The 18,546-nt window shown below is 57.2% G+C and overlaps 9 protein-coding genes across 9 annotated transcripts in view; 6 read left to right on the top strand and 3 right to left on the bottom strand.

Moving 5' to 3' along the window:
* Nucleotides 1-224, top strand: part of VDBG_06213 (glutamate carboxypeptidase) — a gene marked incomplete at both ends in the record, with an annotated part of 3,095 nt that extends 2,871 nt beyond the window's left edge. Inside the window, one exon of the mRNA XM_003003725.1 lies at nt 81-224. Coding sequence (XP_003003771.1) covers nt 81-224 — 144 coding nt within the window. The remainder of the gene's footprint in view (nt 1-80) is intronic.
* Nucleotides 225-994: 770 nt separating this feature from the next.
* Nucleotides 995-4,065, bottom strand: VDBG_06212 (vacuolar protein sorting-associated protein; the record flags this gene model as incomplete). The annotated part of the gene is made up of 5 exons (XM_003003724.1): nt 995-1,159; nt 1,211-1,357; nt 1,411-2,232; nt 2,373-3,675; nt 3,788-4,065. 5 exons carry the CDS (start codon nt 3,922-3,924, stop codon nt 995-997), a joined length of 2,574 nt encoding a protein of 857 aa, XP_003003770.1.
* A 1,030-nt stretch (nt 4,066-5,095) lies between these two features.
* Nucleotides 5,096-5,991, top strand: VDBG_06211 (conserved hypothetical protein; the record flags this gene model as incomplete). Its single annotated transcript, XM_003003723.1, has 1 exon — nt 5,096-5,991. The coding sequence occupies one exon, from the start codon at nt 5,173-5,175 to the stop codon at nt 5,989-5,991; it is 819 nt and encodes a 272-aa protein (XP_003003769.1).
* A 964-nt stretch (nt 5,992-6,955) lies between these two features.
* Nucleotides 6,956-8,151, top strand: VDBG_06210 (conserved hypothetical protein; the record flags this gene model as incomplete). The annotated part of the gene is made up of 2 exons (XM_003003722.1): nt 6,956-7,150; nt 7,210-8,151. 2 exons carry the CDS (start codon nt 6,956-6,958, stop codon nt 8,149-8,151), a joined length of 1,137 nt encoding a protein of 378 aa, XP_003003768.1.
* A 427-nt stretch (nt 8,152-8,578) lies between these two features.
* Nucleotides 8,579-9,220, top strand: VDBG_06209 (predicted protein; the record flags this gene model as incomplete). Its single annotated transcript, XM_003003721.1, has 1 exon — nt 8,579-9,220. One exon carries the CDS (start codon nt 8,579-8,581, stop codon nt 9,218-9,220), a length of 642 nt encoding a protein of 213 aa, XP_003003767.1.
* A 331-nt stretch (nt 9,221-9,551) lies between these two features.
* On the bottom strand, nt 9,552-10,271 carry VDBG_06208 (conserved hypothetical protein; the record flags this gene model as incomplete). Its single annotated transcript, XM_003003720.1, has 1 exon — nt 9,552-10,271. One exon carries the CDS (start codon nt 10,269-10,271, stop codon nt 9,552-9,554), a length of 720 nt encoding a protein of 239 aa, XP_003003766.1.
* A 581-nt stretch (nt 10,272-10,852) lies between these two features.
* Nucleotides 10,853-12,530, bottom strand: VDBG_06207 (C6 zinc finger protein; the record flags this gene model as incomplete). Its single annotated transcript, XM_003003719.1, has 3 exons — nt 10,853-11,309; nt 11,371-12,122; nt 12,483-12,530. 3 exons carry the CDS (start codon nt 12,528-12,530, stop codon nt 10,853-10,855), a joined length of 1,257 nt encoding a protein of 418 aa, XP_003003765.1.
* A 246-nt stretch (nt 12,531-12,776) lies between these two features.
* On the top strand, nt 12,777-14,669 carry VDBG_06206 (averantin oxidoreductase; the record flags this gene model as incomplete). Its single annotated transcript, XM_003003718.1, has 7 exons — nt 12,777-12,866; nt 12,921-13,143; nt 13,212-13,297; nt 13,346-13,827; nt 13,894-13,955; nt 14,028-14,451; nt 14,516-14,669. The coding sequence occupies 7 exons, from the start codon at nt 12,777-12,779 to the stop codon at nt 14,667-14,669; spliced, it is 1,521 nt and encodes a 506-aa protein (XP_003003764.1).
* Nucleotides 14,670-15,730: 1,061 nt separating this feature from the next.
* VDBG_06205 (pectate lyase) lies at nt 15,731-17,034 on the top strand (the record flags this gene model as incomplete). The annotated part of the gene is made up of 3 exons (XM_003003717.1): nt 15,731-16,178; nt 16,245-16,374; nt 16,638-17,034. 3 exons carry the CDS (start codon nt 15,731-15,733, stop codon nt 17,032-17,034), a joined length of 975 nt encoding a protein of 324 aa, XP_003003763.1.
* Between the last annotated feature and the right edge of the window lie 1,512 nt (nt 17,035-18,546).

Below are 18,546 nucleotides of genomic sequence, written 5' to 3'. Positions count from 1 at the left end.
CAAATCTGTTTCAGATCCCCAACCGCACCCAGTTCAAGCACGTCGTCTTCGGACCCCAGGCCTGGTCCCATACGAAACAGGTCACGTTCCCAGCGATCCGCGACGCCATTGAGGACGCGAATTGGGAGTTGGCGCGCAAGCTCGTCGAGAAGACGTCAGTCCTGATCCGCAACGCCGCGAAGGTGCTGCTCGATCAGCAAACCGACGAGGTGCCAGGGCGGTGATGGGGGATTAGGAGGATTACGGGAACGACGCCACGCTGACACATTACACACACTACACACTTACTATTACTGACATACCTGTCGCATTTCCTTATCTAACGTTGTTTTCTGCCGCGCCGCCTTCAGAGGTGGGCAGGAAGACGTTTTTCCCTGTTGAAGATTTCCCTCCCTTTTTTACTTTCCCATTTCTCTTTTTTTTTTTACATCCGTCTCGGCTCTGGCTCCCTTGGCTGGGCTGTCCGGGTGGCATTGCATGGAGTTATGTCTGGGCGGGAGAACCGATTCGTTATTTGTACGTTGGAGACGGCTGTGAATGTTTCGATAGGTCAGACGTATATACTTCGCATTGGGGCGTTGGCCTGTTCCGTTCATCGTCATGTTAGCTCTGGCGTGAGTGATTGCCCATGACACTGGGTGAATAGTCAAAGCAACGTTCGTCTCAATGGCACTACGGCCCCATTACACCAAGAGAGCCAATGGACGCGAAATGATGGATTGATAGCATCGCTTAAAACGGGAAAAAGAACCGGTATACATATATACATGGGTAGTCAGGCACGGCATGCAAGCCTCAGCAAGCACGGACAATGCATGTTCTGCATCTTTTCTCAACAGGGGAGGGCGAGAAGATGAAAAAAAAGGTATCAACACGATCGGACGCGACCGGCCTCTCTCCTTCCCTCCTCTCCCTCATTACCGAGCCACAGAGGCGACGTCTCCAGTCGTAGCCGCACTATGGCGCCCTAGAGCCTCCAGACTCAGACATCGGCTCATTTCGGGTACAATACGACACCCTCGTACTGCCTACTCCGAATGTTTTCGAGCGTCGAGTAAAAGTGGCGCTTGCTGTTGTCGATCGACGCCGAATCCTGCTGGTTGCCGGCGAGGTTGGAGTGGATGAGCTCAATGAGGCCGTTGAGGTATTTGGTCGTGACCTGGGTTGATCAGCATGGAGTACGTATCACTGGAGGTGGGGAGAGACGTACGGCCTCGTTTTGCTGGTCAAAGTAGTAGACATAGCGGTCAAGAATTTCAACAAAAAGCTCAATAGAGGCGGCCGTCTCCATGCAGGAGTCGGCCACGCGGAGGGCGCGTTGGAGGCACTCGAGCACGCGCTTGCCGTCGCGGTAAAGCTAAATTACGTCAGTGCCATGACACGGAACAACATGAAAAACACAAGACTTACGTCCGTCTCGTCCGTCTCGCCATTGGCCTGGCTGGGCATGGCCCACCAGAGGTGGCTTGCCAGATAGACGGCACGGCACTGGTCGGGCTTCCTCAACAGCTTGCTGCCGTGCTGCGCACACTTGGTGATGAGAGTATCGTAGTTCTCCTTGCCAAAGTTCCTGGTCTGGTGAAGCGAGCTGGCAATGATGCAGACGGCCTGGAACTGGGCTTTGGAATCAGAAACAGCCTCCTCGTAGACGGTGAAGGCTTGTGCGAAGAACTCGTAGGACACCTCTTCGAACCCAGCTTGGTCAGCCGTCATGCCAGAAGAGCAGAAGAGGCGCAGGGCGAGCTCTGCCGCTCCCGGGCCGCTGACACGCGTGTAGAGAGTGCTCAGTGCGGAATGCATGAACTTGAACAAGGCATTGCTCTGCGTCTCCCAGTTGTCGTCGAGGTGTTCCCTCGCCTTCAACCTGCGAGCAAGCTTCATACACGCTGTGATAAGAGGAGGAGTTGTGGTACGGATACGCTCGTTGCCCTCGGAGTAGGCCTTCCGTGTCGCCTGGAGGAGCTTAAACTGTGTGTCGTTGCTCTCGGCGTTGATGAGATGCACGAGGCGCGCGAGCCAGCCTTGCTCCTCGAGAGTCTCGTCCGTCTCCATAGCACGACGCTGCTGAACGCCGGGGTAATTGGACGGCGGCTGAGAGCCCTCCTTGATGAGGACCTTGAGGATCTCTAAGACGTTATCCAGCTGGGACGAGGTTGATATCCTGGTCTGGTTGCGGAGCAGGTTGCGCGCTACCTCGCCAGCAACAGCGCGTCGGGTCTGGTAGGACTGCGCCTGGAAAAGGGGGACGTATGTGGGGAGTGATAGAGCGGTGAAGATGGAGACGTAGCGGTTGATGGGTGCCTGGAGAAGGGCGAGAAGCTCTGCTGGGCGGGAGGAGAGTGGAGATCAGCGTTGTTGGCGTTGTCGCGCACTTTGCTGAGGGCGTATTCGAGTATCTGGTTGACAAAATCGAGGCGCTCGGGGTAGATGTTCAAGGCCAGGTTCGTCAGCGAGTGCAGCAACGCGATTGTGTCGGGAATGGGGAGGTGTTGCGCCTCGACCAGGTTCTTCACCTGGCTGAAGAACACCTCGTAAAGCTGCACATTGTCGGGAATGCCCTTCTCCGTCGGCGTCTTGGTTGCGTCCGGAGCTTCGGAAGACTCAGCGGCGGTTTCGGAGCCATTGACGGCCGTTGTATCGGTCTCTGCAACAGACGGCGTCGTCTCGTCATCGGCGGCATCGCTAGCTTTCGAGGCATCCGCTTCTCCGTCGGCGTCGTCGGCCCCCGAAGATTCGTTGCCATTTGTGTCGGACGGCTTGCTGGTGTCGGCATCCGCATCTGTTGGTGCCGCCGACTCTGGCGCCTCGCTCTGCAGCTTCACCTTGTCTAGCAGCTTCGCCAATGCCTCCTCCTCCACCTTTGCCTTGTCATCGTCGCCCTCGGCGGGGCCTTCGCGCTCGGCGTAGTCTGAAAGTCTGTCCATCAAGCCAATGACAATCGCCTTGACATTGACATGGGGGTTGAGGCGCGAGACGGCGCCAAGGAACTGGTCGAGGGTGTGGAGGTGGAACTCGTCGGGGAAGACCTGGGTGACGACCTCGAGGAGGTACTCTTGCGCCAGGACATCGCGGCACTGCACAACCTGCTCGAGCAGCGGCGCCAGGATGCCCGACTTGTACGTCTCGAGGTCGACGAGCTGGCTCAGGCGCACAATGTTGCTGCCGACGAGCAGCTGCAGCTCCTTGCGCTCCCTCGTCCTCTGTTCCCTCTCGCGCGAGTGGCCCTGGTGCTGGAGGCGCACCCACAGCTTGTTCATCTCGACAAAGTTGGTGAGGACAAAGTTGATCGAGTCGGAGAGGTTGCCTTCGGGGCCGTCGCCGTCGCCGGTGGGCAGGAAGTCGCGGGCCTGGCCGGAGAGGAAGTATCGCAGGAAAAGACCGCGGATGGGATGCTGAACCCCGCGGCTCATGTCCATCATGTCCTTCATCAGCTCCTTGACCGGCGCGTCTTCAATCGACATGTAGGCTGTGCCGACGGTCATCATGAGGTAGAGACGAGGCACAATGTTTCCGGCGTACTGGACGAGCTCGTACAGGTCGGCCAGGTGGTTGACGGGGTGGTTCTCTCGCAGGTGGACGGACAAGTACCGCAGCGCGTCGAAGACGGCCATGTAGAGCTCGTAATATTGCTTGGGGCCGAGGCTGCTCGTTCGGAGCTCGGAGACGAGGGTAGAGCTGCACGGGAGAAAAGCGAAAGCGTTAGCAAGACGGCACATGGTGTTGTTCCCAAGCCACGAGAGCTCATCTCCCAAGATGCTACGCTTGCGAAGGGCTGGATATGACGTACCAGCACTTGAGTGCGTCCATGAGCTTGCCGGGCGAATCCAGGCATTTCCGCATAACCGCCGTTTGCTGGCGCACAGCAACTAGAGCATCCTCCAGCAGGCGTGCCTGGTCCTCAGGCGGCGCGGGCGTCGCAGACATGGTGAAGTCGGGGGATCGAACCAGTGGGGCAAGTGGCAGGCTGTCGTGTTCAACTCAATCGCATGGGCAGGGTTGTCTCGGAGGCTTTGGTGACAGCAACTGAAATCACCACGAGACGTCGTCAGGGAGGAGATGTCGTCGACAGCGCAACGATATCAATGGGATGGTGGTGACGTGGCGGAGCTCGTGGGAGACGTCGGCGGGCAAGACGGAGCAAGTTGGCTGGCGGGCTACAAGGTGCAGCCAGCAGCAGCAAGCTTGCTTGCCTGGGCAGGCCGTTCGAGGCGGCATAATCGGTGGAGGCTGCCTGTCGTCACGTGACTGATAAGGCGTGACGATGACAAAGGCGACCCGTTTCAATGATGCTCGCTTAGGAGACACAGTTCCTCGAGATGGGTACCTGGTCTATATACATACCTGCTGGATCCTGTTGGTCTTCGGAATGTGTGACATGCCTATGCGCCTTGATTGGTTCTCTGCGGCTTCCAAATTCCGACGCTCGTGATGTGTTCCGTCCAACTTCCGCTCCATCTCCAACACTGTTTCTCCCCTTCCCTGTCGATTGGTATTCCAGATTTGTGGCACAGCCCACTCCGTCATGGCGAATCTGACAAGATCTCACCAAGGCTGCTCGCCTACGCATTGGTCTTTGTATATCTCATGTCTTGCGTTACTTCTTCCTCAATGTTGCCCCCCTGCCCCCCTCCAAGATCCTTTTTTTCTGAGCAAGACAATCTTACCCAGTCGGGATCTTCTTACATGCAGCACAGGCCCCAGGCTGCCGCCGTGCGGCTGAGTCAGATTGGGGGAGGGGGGGGGGCCCTAGCCGAGCACCCTGAGGGAACCCCTCACAGAGTCTCTCCACCAGCCGTTGTGCTAAAGCGTTGCCGCAACATGTCTACGGAACACCTTCTTGTTCACCCGCGCGTCCAGTGTTCCGTCACCAGCCGACGCCTTGCCTGTCTCGGCTGGGTCCAGTGATACAGACCGGGATAGTGGGTTGGTGCTAGGGTCGTCTTGTCTTGTGTCTGAGGACCCTTGTGACTGGCGGCGTGTTCCTCAGAAGCATGCCAGCATGAAGTGATTAAGAGAGCTGCATCTCCTCCCCGGGAACTTACTTCACCTTATTTTCCATTCCGTTGTTTTTCTATTCAACGAACGGACACATGGTTCCTTTACCAAGTCCCTCCATGAGCTCCTCCCCCCATACGTTCATACGACCATAGAAGGCAGCTCGACACATCCACCATGAACCAGATATCCCCCCTCATGCGGATTCCCGCCGAGCTCCGCGTGCTCATCTACGAGTACCTCCTCGACGACGGCGGCAACACACAGATCGAGATTCGAAACAAGCCACGGCAGGGGTGCGAATGCACAGAACAACACGGTGGCCAGCGACGCTCGCGCTACCGCGTCATCGAGAAGAACTTCGACCAAGACTGCTACGAGACGACCTACGTCCTCGCCTCCAAGCCGTCCCTGCACGTCGGCATCATGGCGACGAACCGGCACATATACGCCGAGACGTCGCACATGCTCTACGGCCACCACACGTTCAGCTTTGGCAGCGACGTCGAGGCCGTGGCGCCCTTTGTGCGCGACCTCTCGCCGCACGCGCGCAGCCTCGTCGGCGGCGTCGCGCTGCGCAAGAGCAACGCCCTCTTCACGTCCGAGTCGGACCGCCTCGACTGGGCCTTCATGTGCCAGACGCTGCGGGACCTGCTGCCGTCGCTGCGCCGCCTGCGCCTCGCCGTCGAGGGCGGGCGTCCCTCGAAGCCCGGCGCCAGCGGCGGCGGGCTGCTCAGGGCGCTCGAGGCGTCGGACCTGCGCCTGCTGGGCCACATCCAGCACGACAGCGTCCAGTGGATCGCTGCGCTCGCGGGGCTCGCCAAGGGGGCCCGCCTCGAGGTCGTCGAGGTCGTGCCGGAGCTGAAGTACATGCCGGCGCCGCAGACAACGGCCGCCATCTTGTATGCTTCGTTCTCAGCCGCCATTGGCACGGCGTTTGTCGAGCATCTACGTGAGGACTGCGGGCTCCCAGCCGTGGCGTGGCCTCAGCCGTAGCGGTCTTGGGCTGTCTCGTCTAGTTTGGCAGGAGGGAATGGGGGTGGGAGCGCAGTGGGCAGTGGCATGATTGGTCTGGTGCTGGTGATGAGAATGGCTGAAGGGCTGGGAGTTTCCCACCAGTGGTCGTGATGTGGATGATATAGCTTGTGTTTGTGCGGCTGATTTCTGGGTATGGGCGTTTCCTCGGCATATTCCGTTGCATTTTGGGTGATGGTTAGCATGGCGTTTCCCGATGGACATTGGCTGATGGTCTGGTACGAGGCCTATCTTTTTTTCTCTGATTGGCAAAATCGACGGTTCTTTTTCGTACATTCCGAACTAAGTGCAGTGCAGTGTTGAAGTCTGTCGGAGGTCACACGACATGTTGACGATGATGCCTCAGTCTAGACGCTACCTAGGTGGGTACTCGAGGTGCGGAGGTTAAGGTACCTAGGTACCCAGTAAGTACCTAGTCGACAAAAAAGAATGTCCCACCAAATGAGAGAAGTACCAAATCACCAGTAGATCAGCGCTGATTCATGCCTCGCTGTCGCGTACTAACATGCAATGGGGCATCTCTTCTGTCAAGTGCTTGCCAAGTAGACAAGGCCAAACTACGAGGTCCAGAGCATTCGCAGAAGACCAGCCTTGATGCGGTTGCGGAGGCAGCGGAGCTTCTAGCGATGACAGGGCTGAGCTTTCAGGGGTCGCCTCCCTAATGGCCCACGGGACGGGGAAGCTCTGCCTGCGCTAGGCCCGCCTCGTGCTAGGCGTATTTGGGCCGTCTATTTTTGCTGTCGGAACTCCGCTATACGAGGCGAGTCAGAATCACGAAGAGACCACGCAGGCGAAACTGCTGCCAGGCACCATGATCGAAAGCAGCAGATACAAAATCGTTCCACGAGGCTCCTCGAGAGAATCTTGCGGCCTTGAGGGAGTCTGAATTCTCTCACACACGACACGCAAACACGGCAAGTTCGCAATGGCCGACCAGGCAGCCACCCGCAGAGGTCGAGATGCCCTCAAGCAAGGACTGCTCGTCGTGGCCTATCTTCTTGGCATCGTCGCAACCGCCATTCCCGCGCTCCTGATCTTTGCAGGATCGTGGCTTTTCAATGACGAGAAAGACGCATCAGGGCCCATCCGTCTAGCTCTCTCCAAGCTTTCCATCGCATCAGTATGTGGACTCCCGCACCAGTCATCAATCTCGTCACCGCTAATCAAGACTCACGCCAGTTCGACGGCATCATCCCCGATCCGAATAACAAAGGGACTTACCTCCTGACGATGCACCTCTTCCCCCGCGCCTTGGGCTGGGAGTACCCTTCCGCCCCGTCCCGCGACCAAACCGCTGGCATCGTGAACCCGACGCGAGGCACTCTCTACCTGCCTACCGACTTCGTCACCATCGGCAAGGCCCTCGACCTCGACCCCTCCGCCTGGGGCTGCTTCCCGCCCGTCTGGAACGACCCCTGCGAGAACCCCTTCTTCGCCGCCTTTCGCCGTCAGTTCCCCTACGAAGGCACCCCCGACGCCTGGACCGTCTTCCTGCTGAGCGCCCTCGTGGCCTGCGCCGCCGCCATCGCCGCCATCGAGCTCGCCATCGCCTTCCGCCCGAGCCTCCTGCGCTGCCAGTGCTACTTCATCGCCCTGAAGAGGGTCTGCCCGTGCCCGCGCGGCACGCGCCACGAGATTGAGAGGCTCAACGGCGCCTTCTGGGACCGCTACCGTCTGTGGATGTGGCCCGTCGTGCCTGTCATGACAGCGCTCACGTGTCTGAATCTTGCCATGCGCGGCTGGATGCTCCTGGCCTGGCTGGACCGGTGGACGGCGCAGGACGACGACGTGGGTGATGTGCGGCCGCGGTTTGGTGCCGCGTTTGTTGCCCTGTCGTGGACTGCGACGGCGGCTGGGTTGGGTGCCGTGCTGTGCGTCCTCGCGAGGCTGTTGCTTGCGCAGCGCACGAGCTGGATAGACCAGCAAGGCGCTGCCCCTGGCCTGGAGGACGCCGAGGCCGAGGCCCATGAGCAGCGCCATGTCGGATTGGAAGAACCGGCGGCGAGGACTAGGCTTCCCGACGCACAGCTGAAGGGGTACTCGGATGCCGATCCGGATGCACCTCTCCAGGGTTGTGCCGCTGAGGCTGAACCGTCGAAAGGTCCACCGAGGAATGCATGAGCGACCTCGACCCAGTCGTGTGCACGATTGAATGGACAATTGGGCTGGATCGATCGGTCTCGGCCACGCTTCGCAGACTGGAGCGATTGTTCCGTGTTGTACCAAGGGGTGTCAATCGCTCAATGTGCCTGACATCATGATGACTTGAACTAGCGGTCATCGATTTCATCGGCTGGAGCTCGCTCCAGATGGCAGTCAATGATGCCATCATTCGTCGCCGAGCATCCAATGGCTTGACAAAACAACCAGGGACGCAGCTTTTCTTTTTGAAGGCTTTCACAAATCGGTCTCGTTTCTCACCTTCCACTACTCATCGCCTCAATTGACTGTCAGCTCAATTGATTATCCGAGCGGCTACGAAACACATCACGCCAGCAGCGCGAATACCTGCGCCTCTACATTACTCCAACCAGCACATCTCAGAAATATGTCTGGTGGCTCAAAATACACAGTTCCTGCCGTAGTGGGCGTAACCCTCCTCGGCAGCGGCGTCTACATGATGCGCGGCCGACCGTCGGCCACAGAAGCCCCAGCCCAAAACACGGCGACCTCGGCGCCGCGCCCGGATGCCGACGAAGTCGAGCGCAAGAAGCAGCAGGCCCAGTCCAAGCGTGACAATGGCATCAGCGGCGCCGGTGTCGGCATGACCTCCAACACGGGCGGCGCCGAGCTCTCCACCGGTAGCAAGGCCGGCAATCGAACGGGTCCCCAGCACGGCGGCCAGAAGATCAGCGGCGACGTCGACAGGAAGGATCTGCCGTCAGGCGGTGTTGGTGGCGGGCACGGCGGCGGCAACGACAATACGAGGACGTCGGTCGAGATTGGCAAGGGTGGTACCCCGGGCAGCAAGAGCTTCTTTTCGGGATGGTTTGGCGGTGGCGGCGGATCGAGCGACACGTCGTCTGGCGCTAACTCGGGAGGATCGTCGAGCGGTGCCTCTGGGACAGGCCAGAGCAGCTCGGGCAAGGGTGCCGGGCAGAACAGCAGCGGATCCGGGACTAGCTTGTCGCAGAAAGCTGCAGGGCGCGGCTGGCACAGGCGGCTCGACGGCTGGTGGGCAGCAATATGATGTTGACCCCAAGGATACCCGGATCAAGAGCCACCACGCCGACACACCGTCGAATCGTGGCGGCAGCCCTTTCGACAAGCACCGTAGGGACGTGACGGCCGTTTCGGAGACGAGCTCGAAACCTGGCAAGGAGTAGTTTGCCTTAGGGACAGTCTTGTGACCCATGTATTTCTCCCAGTATACTTGTACGGCAATACGCATAGCATCAATTTGGCTTTGTTGTGATTCTCATCTTCATGACGTACTCGCTTGTCACTCTTGCACTGACTTCAAGGCCGAACTTATGCGGCGTCCAGCGTCCAAGCAACAGTCCAGGGAAAGATGGTCGCTTTCATTCTTCATTCTTTTCTATCGTTTGCTTACTGTCGTCGCTCACCCTCTCCTGCTCAACCTTAGCCTGCGCCTCGTAGTCCTTCCACCGATACTCCTTCTCGATACCCAGTCTCCGTTGCGCCGTGTCGCACAGCTTCTCGTTTCCACACTCACAAACAGCCCCATGCCTCAACCAACGGTACGTAAGACTCCAACGTCCCTCCCTCGGCCTGGCTCCGCCGTCCGGCAGCGGATCCGTCTTCCGTGACCGAATGCCATGCGTCCAGTGCAGCCGCGCATCGCCGCGCATCTCCATCATGCTCCGCGGCAGCAGGTCGACGTCCGTCCTCTCCCCCGTCGCCCCGTCTCGGAACTGCATCGACACGGGTGCCCCCAGCGAGAGCGCGTACAGCTGGTCGAAGGCGCTGTGCGTGTCGACGTGCGGCGGGATGCCCGTGCCGGGCGCGTAGTACTGCAGGCACACCTGGTCCGGCGCGCGGGCCTCCGTGCGCGGCAGCAGCGGCGGCAGCCAGTCGGGGAACGGGATGTAGGCCGTCGCCTCGTCGATGCCGAACGTCTTGTAGGAAAATGTGTGCCCGTAGTGCAGGGCGAGGCGGCCCTTGCGGTCGGGCCACGTGAGCTGCGTCTGGAAGATGGAGAGCAGGGCGGCTTCGTGCTCGGGTGTGATGAAGTTTTGCTGCATGAATATGCCGGAGGGCTGTATGGGGAGTTCCTCCATCGTGTCTTGCCGGCTCGACTGATACTGATCTGGGGAGGACGTTTTTGTGACCCCTGCTCTTCAAGGTTGATGTTACTAGACGCTCATTGTCAAAGTTGGTGCAATGTGTGGAGACTGGGAATGGAGTCAAAATCGAACGATGGAGAGAATTATCTAGACGGTTGAAGCGGTCACGTGACAGCGCATACTATCAGAAAAAGGTGGCCTGTCCGATGAAGAATGTCCTAAGTTATTCCTGCTGATGAATATGTAATGAAAAGCATTCATCCCCTCGTACGTAGTGTTTCAATGGTCGACCTGAGGTTTCATGGTGCTGTTGCACCCTTCCGTAATCGAACCTCAAGCCCGGCCCAGGAGTACTTCAGCACTCACAGGAGTGAGATGCCTTGCTTATTCGAAATTGGAGATCCAAAAAAAAAAAGAAAAAAAAAGGAATTCACGAATATAGCAATTGACCGCCAGCTGGACCCTGCGACATGGTCAAATCCAGACGACGAGGCAGGACTCGCTGATGAATCGTCTTAACACTGTTGCGCTTTCGGGATCCATGAGCATGGACAGACGGGGACATCAATCTAAGTCTACAGATGGGCAGACGACGGAGGATTCCTTTCCTCAAACCACTGAACCTGTCGTCTGGGCCAGTCAATAATGTCCTCCATCTCCTCATTGCCGGCAACCTGCTGGTCGATCAATTCGAACAAGTCATGCGACCACCCCTTCATAAACCAGAACCTTGGCTCCATCATTTTCCAAAACACGGAGAAATACGCAAGAAGAGCCAAGGCGTTCGGGTCGAAACTTTGTATGTCCCCAAGGACCGTCTCGGGGACAACGTAGGCAAACATGATGAGCATACCGAATTCAGGGTCGGGACCAGCATTCTTCACGAAAACCACAAGCCTCTGGAGAGCCTGCATGGCCAAAGTGTACGCCTCCCGAGACTCCGGCAGAACATGCTGCTCCAGGAACTCGGACAGCTTGTCCAGCGCCCGAAAGACGTCTTCTGGGACCAGGGATCCTTCCGCCGGCTCTTCCCTGTCGCCGAGCTGTCAGCGCACTTCCCTGGTTCATCGCGCCACCGGGTGTTCTAACTCACCATATGACCTCGCTCTCATCGCCGGGTCTCCATATGCTATGAAAAAGAGGGGCAAGATACGAATTTTTCAGAGTCGACTGGTAGCGCTCAAGAACGACTCGATGGCCGCGCACGAAGGCGAACACTTCGAAGATGTTGACGGCTTCTGACGACCCGGTCATCAGCCCCGCGACGGTATGCGACGGTCGGAAGCACACATAGATCAGGACACAAGACGAGAAGCACATGAGCGGCTTCCAGTTCCCGGCATTGATGTTCGCGATGCCAGCCATGAACGTCGCCATGCCGAGACCCTGGTGGTAGGCCGCGAGGTCGAGGTACTGTTCCCGCCGCTCCGGAGACCCACTCGACAGGGCTGCCTTGTGAAGCGCGGCCAAGGACAGCAGGCCGTGCATGACGAAGGGGTGGTCGTATCCGATCTGCGGGAACCGGCAGCGCCAGATGTGGCGCACATCCAAGCGAAAGCTCAGCGTGTGGGCCGTGCTGATGGTGAAGTGGTGCATGAGCTCCAGGCCCGAGAGCGCCCACATGTCGTCGCTCGACGCCGGCAGCGGCGTCGGCATGAAGAGCGGCGCCGAAGGAGGGTCGTGGAGACTCACCGGCGTGCAGTACTCCGGGTCGGGAAGCGAATGGTTCAGCCTCGGGTCCACCGGCAACGCGAGCTCGGGGGTCGTCCAGGTCTTGTCGTCGACGAAAGAGCAGCGCACGCCATGGCGATGACAATTCCTACAGAAGGGCCGAGATTCGTCGCACTGCAAAAGCCATCAGATGTGGCAGCGGCACGATGGAAGCTGACGAGATGTTACCTTGACTTTTCTTCTTTTGCAATTGGCGCAGCCGAAGCGAGACTTGGTATGAGGTCGACGCAATGGCATGGTGCGGGTTCGGACGCCAAATACGAGAGGTCGGGTTCGGACTTGAATCTGAATCACTGGGATCGCAAAACGAATCTTGAGAGAGATGGATAAGTAGGCGGGAATCGCCAGAAGAGTCTGCAGAGCACGACACCTTCGGACCTTCTGACAAAACTCTTCTTATCCTCATTCACACCGAGAACGTCCGCCGCTGCTGGCTAATGCGACTCGCGGCTTTGAGGCGGAGGCCGATCGTACCTGGTAAACGAGGTGCGAATCCGAACCCGCGCGTACCAAAGACAGCATTGGTGTTGGTGCTGAGCGGGTCGATCGACTCGGTGGAGCTTTGCGTCGGTCGTATTATTCGGGTTCTCGTGTGTATACGAGCCAGTGAACCCTTTCCGGGCAGTGCCACGATCCCGATAGAGAAGATGAATAAAAGTCGAAACACACCCCGCAAACCTGTCAATGCCGTTCCTTTTCTACATCTATGCAGGGCTTCGAGATTCTTCTAGCATTCGAATTCTACGAGCGGTGGAGCCAGGCTCAGAAATGGAAGCTAAACACGTTTGGTCTACTGAAGGTCCGTCATCAACAATAACCCTTCCATGGGTCCCAGTTGTTGGGGTCATAGCGGGTACGGTAAGTCAACTGATGCTTCAGCTGCCATTGGCGAGGGACTCATACCCCGCATAGGTTCTTCTTTATGTTATCTTCACCGGAGTTTACAACATCTGGTTTCATCCGCTTCGGGCATACCCTGGCCCCTGGTGGCTTGTCGCCAACCGACTGCCGTACACCTTGTCCGTCTTGCGGGGCACCGCAACTCGGCGGGCAAAGGCTCTGCATGAGCAGTACGGCCATGTTGTCCGTATCAATCCCGACACCCTGTCGTTCACTTCTGGGGCTGCATGGCGTGGTGCGTGGCATCCCTCGCACGCTTGAGACCCTAACCCAATCGACGTAGTCGTTAACACAGCTCGTTAGATATCTACGGCTCTCAGTCAAGATGCAACCCGGGCATACCGAAAGATCCCTACTTTTACATGCAACATCCAGGCCCAGCAAACATTGTTCGTTGGTCCTTCTTACATACCAGTATCTTCCTAACCTCCTGACAGTCAACCCTCAACGACGAGGACCATCATCGTCTCCGGCGTGTCCAGCTCAATGCCTTGTCTCCGAAGGCGTTGGCGTCTCATGAGGTGCACGTCCGGCATCATGCTTCAGACTTGGTCTCTCAGCTCAGGTCCAGCGCTGATGCGAAGACAGTCGTCGACATCTTTCTGCGACTTGAGCTTCTCGTAACAGACATCATCAGCAAACTTGTACTAGGCGAGTCGTTTTTCCTGCTCGAGAAGGACGACCCTCAGCCTGGGCATTTTGGTGTCTTCTCGGTCCTGAAGAATCACACGTACGCACGCGAAATGATGCACTGGCCTAGTATTTTCAGACGGGCCGTTGTCAGATTCATGACCAAGAAACCAGTGACACCAAATCATACAATGTGGATGACTGGGAAAGCGACACAGAAGCGGTTTCAATGCGCCGGTGACGAGTATGATTACATCTCGTGCATGCAAAGGGGCAGCTCCAAGCTAAGGTTCGTTGTGGCCATCGGATTGTGAATACCCTCTTCTCCGGTGTGCACTCACTGATCGATCGCCAGAATGTCGGAGGACGAAATACGAGGCTCGACCACAGCATTCATTATTGCTGGCAGCGAAACAAGTATGAAAATGCCCCTGCTCCTTTCAATTTCTCATTAGTCGCGTGGAGTCATTCTCTGACTCGTGACTGCAGCTGCGACGGCCATAGCTGCAACCATGTACCTGCTATGCAAGAACCCACGGGTATACAGTGCCCTCACCCACTCGATACGCTCTGACTTTCCTCTGGAATCAGACATGACCATGGCCAGACTTGCCCAGCATGAGCAGCTGAACAATGTCCTGCAAGAGGCACTCCGCTTGTATCCCCCCGCGCCGGACAATCTCTTCCGACGAACCGCCGACAACGCCAGTCTGGTGATGGGAAAGATTTTGCCACCAGACACGAGCGTCACGATGAACGTATGGGCTGCCCATACTTCCGCTCTCAATTTCCATCGCCCGGATGAAATGCTGCCCGACAGATGGTCGAGTCCGCGCCCAAAGGAGTTCGAAGGTGATGATAGGGGGGTTTTCAACCCTTTTGGAGTTGGCCCCAAAGACTGTTTGGGCAAAGGGTGAGTGAGATTGATGGCCCGCCGATTGGCGCGACCAAGAATGGCGACGTTGACACTCCTGCAGACTGGCGTGGATGGAAATGCGCATCGTAGTGGCCTACCTTGTGTGGCACTTTCAATTTGAACTCACGCCCGAAAGCGAAGCTTGGATGGATGGTCAGAAGGTGTTCATGTTCTGGGAAAAGCCACCACTGAGGGTCAAAGTGATGACGAGGTAGGAAGAGGAGGACGTAGCTATACACACACCAAGAGGGAGAGAAGCTAGGCACTCAGTCCAAACAAGCTTCATTCCACGAGTCATTTGAGCACTGCATCTTCAGCTCTATGCAGTATTGGGGCCAGCATGCTTCGCTTGACCGTGACTGTGGCCTACCAGTACACGAAATAAGCCTCGTTGTCCATAACAAGTGTCGGAGCCATGTACCCCGCCGTGGTTTCATGCAAGGGGGTGGCTTGGCGATTCCGAGTCTTCATTGGTGGCAATTGGGAATAATGTCCTTCTCAACGACACCACAAGATATCGTCTAGCGAATGGCAAATCCCCGGTATTGCCACGCGGGGTACTGTGGTGTTGAAACATGGGGTGCAGCCTGCAATAACCAGTCTAGATGAAAAGCTGTGCCCGCCACATGGAGTTCTCGTGAGGTTACTGCCTATGGCTGTGATTAAAGGACCATCTTCAGACCATAATTTGACGTTGCCGCCAACAAGCCGATCGATCTGCATGGTCGTCTGCATATGTAGTGCTACCTTCCTCAGGGAGCCTCAATACATGGGTTATTTTCCACAAATCGGATCGTGACATTTGAAGCACCTTAACCCTGATAAACTTGTCCAGCCATCACTAGTAATCATTTCCCCCTCCAAAATTTAGCGGGTGATGGCCTTGTGTCCAGTACAGTAGAAACATGGCTTCAACCGGTGAATCGTACCAAACAGGTTCATAGTCTGTGCTGTTACAACATCATTTGGAGGCGAAACAAGGGTCAGCTAGACGCAGCCACGGCTCAGCCATTCCATCTTGTCGCGACAGGACTGGTGGAAATCTTAGCCAACTTGATTTTCCCTAATTGCGTCCATGTCGAAGCTGAGAATAGTCATGTTGTGCTTCCGAACTTCTCTTTACGACTGCGCCGGGCATCTGACTGTCTGAACAGCGCAAGTATATAGTTCGAACGTCTCCGTGCTGAATGTTAATGTTTCAAAGCTTTTTTTAACACCATCCTGCAGTGAAATCGAGGACAAAGCAATCTGTAGCCTCTGATACAACTCCGGCAAAATGCGCTCGACAATCATCTTGGCCCTCATCCCCGCGGCCCTTGGCTGCCTGAATGCCAACACAAACAGTTGCGCCAGTTTCATCAAGTCAAACGCCGCCACGGCTTCGGCCTTCTGTGCGACTTTCACGCAGAGCAAGGTCACGGCCACCTCGGCACTCCCGGCCTGGGCCACGCACTGCTCTCGGAAGCCTAGTCTTATCTCCGCCGAGTGCTCGTGCCACTACACGGCCGGCGGCGGCGGCGGCGGCCCGACCGCCACGGCCGTCCCGACCACCCCGACCACGACGCTGCGCACGAGCACCACGACCGCAGGTGGCGGTGGGGTTGTGACACCCCCCGCAGGAGTGGTCACGGCTTTGCCCCAGTCCTCTGGTGCTGTGTCATCCTCGGCAGCCATCACGGTAACTGCGTCTTTCGACGGCGGCATGAAGAACTACGACCGCTCGCGTGAGTGATGACCCTCGTGAGCTAGCAGATTGAGGGAATTTGGTCCGCTAATCATCGTGTGAAAAGCCCGAGTTTGTGCCGACCAGAGCGAGACGGGTGAGAAGGATGCCATGTTTGTGCTCGAGGCTGGTGCTACGCTCTCGAACGTGATCATCGGTCCCAACCAGGCCGAGGGTGTGCACTGCAAGGGCCCTTGGTAAGTGACTATCCCGCAACAATCCTCATCCGAAGTCTTCTTGGCTAACCTGCGCCCAGCACCTTGTGAGTCACCTGAGACTTGCCCCTGACAGCTTCCAGACTCTGTGATCTAACATGAGCAGGATCAACGTGTGGTGGCAGGATGTTTGCGAGGACGCCCTGTAAGCTGCCCGGCCCCCTTTTTTTCTCCCTCATCACCCCCTCCCATCCCCCCTTTTTTCTGCCGCGGTGGACATTGAGCTAATCTGAAATCTCTCGCAGGACGATCAAGCAGTCCAGCGGTACCTCATACGTAATTGGTGGCGGCGCCTTCAAGGCAGCCGATAAGATCTTCCAGTTCAACGGGTTCGGAACGCTCGACATCAAAAACTTCTACGCCAACGACTACGGAAAGGTCGTCCGAAGCTGTGGCAACTGCAGCAACAACGGTGGCGCTAGGCATGTGATCATGAACAACGTCATCGCCAAAGACGGCGGTGTCCTCTGCGGCATCAACACGAACTATGGTGACACTTGCACGATTAACAACAGTTGCCAAGACGGTAACAAGACGTGTGACAAGTACACCGGGAACAACTCGGGCAAGGAGCCCAGCAAGATCGGGTCCGGCCCCGACAGCACTTATTGCAAGGTCAACGCCTTCTCGACCACGTGCTAGGCCGAGTCCCCGAGGGGCCCAAGTCTGGAGTTGCCGGCATGGAATGTGGGAGGGCGAGCGGTGGTGTGGGCTGGGGCTGGAACGGTGGGTTGATGGAGAGAGTCCGCTTGTGGGCTTTCTCTAGTCACTCTTGGCGTGAATAGTCGCCGAGGGAGATGCCGATTGTTTTGCAAAAGGGGAACGTCAGGTTGCGGAGTTGAAGCTTAGCCCCCGACTTGCCATGTAACCTGCTTGGTAATTGCTCCACGTTAGATCGAGATTTGGGGTTGTGGGTGAGCAAGGAGCGGCATTGATGGTTGCCACTACCGAGTGCGAGACTTGAAATTGAAATGATGGAGAATGCATTAGCGCACATGTCACGTCGCCTTGCGCCGAGTCGTGTTTCTGTAGTCGGTCTTGGTTGAGTCGAGTTGCTTGAGTCGTGGCAACGTGTCAGATCACAATAGTGTCGTCTGACATTGCCCTCCCGCTCTAGTGAGCGCCGAGGATCGCAAGTTTGGCCTATCGTGGGCTAAATATTGAACCGAAGCTAGCACACCCATTCTCAAGTTCATTTTCACCGCAATTTGATGACCAGGTGTGAGTTGTCACATGTTCGGCCCCTGTACGGCGGGATCATCTCCCGGCTGCATTGGCTCACACTTTGAGAAGATTACTTACACACAATCTGTCCGACTGAAAAGCCCGGCTCAGCCCTGTTGCTGTCTGATCTATACCCCAAGGTGGGTAGCCTGGAAACTTGATGCGTGATCAGGTAACGTTGTAACATCGAAGAAGGGCCGCTTCACGCCCTCGTCGCAAGCCCCCTCCCCCCACGTCGCACATGGCGCAACGGTGGCCAAGGGGGTGGCTTGATGTGGGTGGCAAGGTGACGACAGCAAGGGGCACAATCCCATGCCTCGTGAACCAAACCCATATAGGCAAAAGGCGTGTATCTGCCGCGTGCTTCTGGGTATGTGCAGAGGTAGGCCGCGGCACGCTAGGTGCCTTTGTCAAGAGGGCTACCCCTAGACAAGTCTGCGGGCCACGGAACAGCGCTCATTGTATTCAGGTTTTGCTAGCCATATCCCCAGATTCTCGATCTTCCGAAGAGTCCAGTGCGCGGCCGGAAGCAGTTAGTAAATCGTGGTGTCGCAGAAAGGTGCCGTGCCACCGAGTGCCTCGTAAGGTGATGCGAAGCCTGGAAAATGAGCCTAACGGGCCCTAAGACCCCTAACTCACCCTCCTTACCCTACCTTCGGGCCAACGACGGGCGCTTTGCGACGCTACCAGACTCCCAGATTGTCGTGTGCATACCCGAAAGCCTGGTTTTGCGGTGCGGAACCAAGGCCGAACACCGAGATGAGAGATTCCTGGTGGCATCTCATTCCTCGACCATGTGGCCCCAGAGAGGGACATAAGGTTCGACGCTGCTTGCTGTAGCGCTGCCTAGTCCCATCAAACCTTTCCCACTGGAGAAATTGCCGAGGCAGGTCATGGCACTAACGGCCACACATAAGACAATGGCTTGGC

Source organism: Verticillium alfalfae, genomic scaffold, assembly GCF_000150825.1.
Source record: "Verticillium alfalfae VaMs.102 supercont1.7 genomic scaffold, whole genome shotgun sequence".
NCBI lineage: Eukaryota > Fungi > Ascomycota > Sordariomycetes > Glomerellales > Plectosphaerellaceae > Verticillium > Verticillium alfalfae.
Note: the sequence above shows the minus strand (reverse complement) of the source record. Positions and strands in the feature narration are given on the sequence as shown.